This window comes from Mustela nivalis, assembly GCF_964662115.1.
Source record: "Mustela nivalis genome assembly, chromosome: 17".
Taxonomy (NCBI): domain Eukaryota; kingdom Metazoa; phylum Chordata; class Mammalia; order Carnivora; family Mustelidae; genus Mustela; species Mustela nivalis.
Window position 1 is genome coordinate 36,618,458 of NC_139036.1, and position 5,368 is coordinate 36,623,825.

The 5,368-nt window shown below is 54.9% G+C and overlaps 1 protein-coding gene across 1 annotated transcript; it reads right to left on the bottom strand.

Moving 5' to 3' along the window:
* Window positions 1-273: 273 nt before the first annotated feature.
* On the bottom strand, window positions 274-5,110 carry LOC309850562 (nucleoside diphosphate kinase B). The gene is made up of 5 exons (XM_082704629.1): window positions 4,887-5,110; window positions 4,481-4,609; window positions 3,606-3,707; window positions 2,685-2,797; window positions 274-530 (listed from the first exon to the last, which is right to left on the bottom strand). Exons 2-5 carry the CDS (start codon window positions 4,604-4,606, stop codon window positions 413-415), a joined length of 459 nt encoding a protein of 152 aa, XP_082560755.1. The 5' UTR covers window positions 4,607-4,609; window positions 4,887-5,110; the 3' UTR covers window positions 274-412.
* Window positions 5,111-5,368: the final 258 nt, after the last annotated feature.

Below are 5,368 nucleotides of genomic sequence, written 5' to 3' on the forward strand. Positions count from 1 at the left end.
AAATTCACTGTACAAAAATATGCATTTCTACATCCTCTAAGGTGGCCGGGATATTTTCATTATTTCCTTTTTAGTTTGGACACACGGTCAGTGCCACGCCTGTCCTCTTCAGCCTCTCTACTCTACCTCCCAGAGTCTAGCACTTTGCTGAGAAGGGTCAGATCATTCTTCCACAGTAAGCAAGCAAGCATTATCGTTCTGGATAATGCTATGAAAGCCAAGGAACCAAGTCATCTCTTCTAGGGTAATATCAAGTAAGCACAGGAAGTTGCACCCGTTTCCAAAGGCTTTATTGGTAAGTAGGTTTTAGAAAAGAAAGATTGATTCTATTATTTCCAAGTCACTGGAATGAAGAGCTGTGTCCAGGGACACATCAAGTGGGGCCAAAGGGGACTGAGGCTTTGTCCGCCTTTTATTCATAGATCCAGTCAAAAGCACAAGACTTGTAATCCACCAACTCTTCAGGCTTGAACCAGAGGCTGATTTCTTTCTCCGCACTTTTCACTGAATCACTGCCATGAATGATGTTCCTAAGAAAAACAATCACTAGTTACCACATTTTTATTTTTTTTTAAGGTAGGCTCCACACCCAGCATGGAGCCCAACATGAACTTGAAATCACAACCCTGGGATCAAGACCTGAGCTAAGGTCAAGAGTCAAGACGTTTCGGGGCGCCTGGCTGGCTCAGTGGGTTAAAGCCTCTGCCTTCGGCTCAGGTCATGATCCCAAGGTCCTGGGATCAAGCCCCGCATCCGGCTCTCTTTTCAGCAAGGAGCCTGCTTCCCTTCCTCTCTCTCTGCCTGCCTCTCTGCCTACTTGTGATCTCTGTCTGTCAAATAAAAAAAAAAGTCAAGACGTTTCATTGACTGAGCCACCCAGGCACCCCAGGTTACCACATTTTATTTTTATTTTTTTTTAAGATTTTATTTATTTGTCAGAGAGAGAGCGAGCAAGAGCGAGCACAGGCAGACAGAGTGGAAGACAGAGTCAGAGGGAGAAGCAGGCTCCCTGCGGAGCAAGGAGCCCGATGTGGGACTCGATCCCAGGACGCTGGGATCATGACCTGAGCCGAAGGCAGCTGCTTAACCAACTGAGCCACCCAGGCATCCCTATTTTTTATTTTTTTTAAGATTTTATTTATTTGACAGACAGAGATCACAAGCAGGCAGAGAGGCAGGCAGAGAGAGAGAGAGAGAGAGGAGGAAGCAGGCTTCCCACTGAGCAGAGAGCCCGATGCGGGACTCGATCCCAGGCTCCTGGGATCATGACCTGAGCCGAAGACAGAGGCTTTAACCCACTGAGCCACCCAGGCGCCCCGAGGTTACCACATTTTAAAGTGCCAAAATCTGTTTATGGCTAAGGCAAAGGATGGTCACTACAGACCTTTTTGGCGAAATTGCCATTTGAATTATCGCCAAAGTATTTCCTCTTAAAAGCAATATTAGGTTGGGGAGGGTTGGGTGGCTCAGTCAGTTGAGCATCTGACTCTTGATTTCGGCTTGGGTCATGATCTCAGGGTCGTTGAGATCGAGCCCGGTGACGGGAGTTGGGCAGTCAGCAGAGTCAGCTTGGGATTCTCTCTCTCCCTCTGCCCCTCCCCCACCCACTCCCCAAACCCCTGTACACATGCTATCTCTTAAAATAAGTAAATAGATAAAATTATAGGGACGCCTGGGTGGCTCAGTTGGTTAAGCAGCTGCCTTCAGCTCGGGTCATGATCCCAGGGTCCTGGGATCGAGTCCCGCAACAGGCTCCTTGCTTGGTGGGGAGCCTGCTTCTCCCTCTGCCTCTGCCTGTCATTCTGTCTGCCTGTGCTCGCTTGCTCTCACTCTCTCTCTGATAAATAAATAAAATCTTTAAAAAAAAAAATAGATAAAATTATATATGTATTCGATCAAAAGTATGCCCTGGCTCAACTTTATTATACTCCCAAATTTCCAAAACAGGGCTTGTACCCCAAGACTGCTCTGCCACAAAACATTCCTTCTTGAATTTTGAAACACAGGGATAACCAGACCAATAACCAAACTAGACAGAATCAAGGGCCATTTTTGCTGCGTTTTCTTGCAACACTCATTTGCAAAGCCCAGCCCAAACATTCACGCTCCCTGAAATCCCTTTATTCCATTTGGATCTTAAAATTCTGTACCAAGTGTTTGTACAAATTTTTTTAAAAGATTTTATTTATTTATTTGACAGAGATCACAAGTAGGCAGACCAGCAGGCAGAGAAAGGGGAAGAAGGCTCCCCACTGAGCAGAGAGCCCAATGCGGGGCTCGATCCTAAGACCCTAAGATCATAACCTGAGCCGAAGGCAAAGGCTTAACCCACTGAGCCACCCAGGTGCCCCATGTTTGCACAAATTTTATACAGTGAGGAAACCAAAAAGTTAAGTGGCCCACCCACGGCCACTGCACCACTAGGAGCAGGGCCGAGGCCCTCCCCACACTCCTCGCCTTCTGCTGTGTCCCACGGGACCTACCGCACGCAGATCCCTTGTGCAAGGCCTTAGGTAAAATTTTAGGTAGCCTAGGGAAGTAACTATGGAAGAAACTTCCACCAGTGATCGCCACCAACTAATTTTAGAAGTCCCAATGTTCCTAAATCTGGGATACACCAATCATGCTTCATACCCCCATTGAAGTGTCTTTGAGAAAAAGTCATCCGTGCCCCTAGGGCTTACCTCCCAACTTGAATGCAGAAGTCCCCACGAATGGTGCCTGGCTTAGAATCCGCTGGGTTGGTCTCCCCAAGCATCATCCGCCCCGTCTTCACCACATTCAGTCCCTCCCAGACCTGGGAACAGTCGGAAAGAGGAACGGCATCAGATCTGTCACTTGGGACCCCTCGGTACAAACCTTCACCGCCCCCATCAGGGCTCGCTTCCGGCAGACCCATCCATGACCCATTAAGCAGCTCCCCCCAGCACTAGACAGCAGAGGCCTGTAGTGATGCTCCGGGCTCCATGCCCAGTACACTACTCCCATACACAGAACCCCGCTACCCAACCTGGGGACTTCCCACCCGAGAGGAAGATGAACAGGACGGAAGAACCTCAGGCAGCCACCAGCAGGAGAACAAACAGTGATGAAGGGGTAGAGGCCAGTGATCGGGCTGAGAGAGTCAGGGGACATTAGTACAGGACATGGTGAGGATTCCCACGGAAGCCTAGGTGCAGTCCAGGGAGAACAGGAAGAACCAAAAGCCATCCTCTGAGAATCGAGGCCCGACTTCAGTGCCTCCCTCCTGAACTTTCTACTCCTCTTCATTCCCAGCTGGACATGAATGCCAGAGGAGGAAAGAGACTGCTCCATCTCTACCACGGGGCCATAGAGAACTTTTTCTCCCATCCAAGTACTAACCAGGCCCGACCCTGCTTAGCTTCCGAGATCAGACGAGATCGGGCGCGTTCAGGGTGGTATGGCCGTAGACTAGAGAACTTTTTCTAAGGTCTGATTCTGCTTCTCCTAGCTGTTCTGTTCACTGAGTAACTCCAGCAGGCTCCATTTGTAAAACAAGGAATTTGGAGTGGCTGGGGAAGATGACCGGCTCTGTACCAGCCCTTGTTCCCAGCCCCCCAGTCCAGGCCCCCACAAGCACTTGCCATGGCCACAACCGGCCCGGAGTTCATGTACTTCACCAGCCCTGGGAAGAAGGGACGGTCCTTCAGGTCAATGTAGTGCTGCTTCAGGAGCTCCTGAGAGGCCTGGCATGCAACAGGAGGTCGCCGTTAGGAAGTACGCTAGAAAGGCTGAAGTACAACTGTCCCATCCAAAGAAGCCCCCATCCCCAAGACAGGTTCGCCAAGTCCTGTTCCATATGTTAGTTCACATTCATAAGGTGTATATCGAAATCCCACCCAAACCTCGACACTGATACTTCTGTAGCCGAAACACTGGTGTGATCATGAAGACAGCCTCAAAATGCCCATGCTGTTAGGGGGGATATTATCATCCTAAGAAGCATGTGGTTTGAGAATCTGGATGTGGAGTGTTAAGCTTTGGCTGCCTTTGAGAAAGATGCGTCTGAGAGAGATCATGTCAACTCTTCTGGCCCATTTCTAGCTCCTTTTGCAACATTTCACACGCTAACTGAGAATGTTCTCCTCATCCCTGATGGGCTTGGTTAAGATTTCAATACCTCTCAAAGGTCCAGATTTGTGGCCCACATGTAAAGTGTGGAAGTAGCGGGCTCTGCCCTAAACCGGAGGGAGCTCCGTCTGCCCGCACCGTGGGCACGTGTGGCCCGTGTGGCCCGCGTGGCCGGGCCGGGAGACAGTTTCCTCCGCTCCCCGCGGGCCCTGCTCCCCCGGCCGTCATGTCACCTCCGCTTAACCTTGCGAGGGCGCCTGTGCCCGCTGGCCCCAGGGCCGCGATCGCCGCGGGGGCCGCGAGGGGGAAAAGAGGAGGTCCTCGGGGCGCGGGAGGCGGCGGTGGGAAGCCGGTGGAGGAGCGGGGTATTGGGGGGGGGGGGCGTTACCTGCAGGAACTTCATAGCCACGAGGCGGAACCCCTTCTGCTCGAAGCGCTTGATGATCTCGCCCACCAGGCCGCGCTGCACGCCGTCCGGCTTGATGGCGATGAACGTGCGCTCCTGGTGGGCCATGGCCTGCGGGCGACAGGTCGGCTCAGGGCCCGCGGCCTCGGGGACACAGGTCCCCGGACGCCCTCCCCTGGCCCGCGCCTTCCCCCCCGCCCCCAACCCCGCGGGCGCTCCGGCCCCTCCGTCCGCTCCTCGGGAACACGAGCTCGCCGGCCGCCGCCCCGCGGAAGGGGACCCGGCGCTGGGCCCGGGGGAGGACGAGGGGGTAGAGGCGAGCGCGTCCGCTGGGGGCAGGGGAGGGGTCCCCGGGGGGCGGCGAGGAAAAGCGCCCCCAGCGCCTTACCGGGAAGCAGGCTGCGCGGCGGGGCGGGAGACGAGACGTGGAGCGAGCGGCGGGGCCGGGAGCTGATCGGGAGGAGGGACGCGCGACGGCCACACCCCGGACGCCCCGCCGCCCAACCCGCGAGGCCGACGCGGCCGGAGACCGCGGTCCACGCCCCGGGCAGGCGAGGAGGAGAGGGGGCTCGGGAGCAGGAAGTAGCTTCCTCTCCCGGTTGGGGGTGGGGTGTCCTGCAGGGGTAGTGTCGGGAGGGGGCGCTGCCTGGCAGCGGGAACTCAGCCCGTCCGGGCCGCAGCCCTCCCCGCAGTCCCTCCCGCCACACGCGCGCAGGCCCGCGCGCACACACTTATACTCCCTGTGCGGTGAGCTGCCCCAGCCCGAGACACATCCTGACACGGTTCTAGATGGTCTCCCAGCAATCAGACCTGGCGCGTCCGCACAGCTCCCCAGCCCCGGGCCGTGCTCGGCTTCGGTGTGGAGGCAGC

Bases quoted from the DNA above. Each gene is read 5' to 3' on its own strand.
- LOC309850562 (XM_082704629.1), bottom strand. From the start codon at position 4,606: ATGGCCCACCAGGAGCGCACGTTCATCGCCATCAAGCCGGACGGCGTG. The intron at 3,708-4,480 runs GTAACGCCCCCC...GTTGCATGCCAG, and splicing joins TGGCTATGAAGTTCCTGCAG to GCCTCTCAGGAGCTCCTGAA. The intron at 2,798-3,605 runs GCAAGTGCTTGT...GACTGTTCCCAG, and splicing joins CCGGGCCGGTTGTGGCCATG to GTCTGGGAGGGACTGAATGT.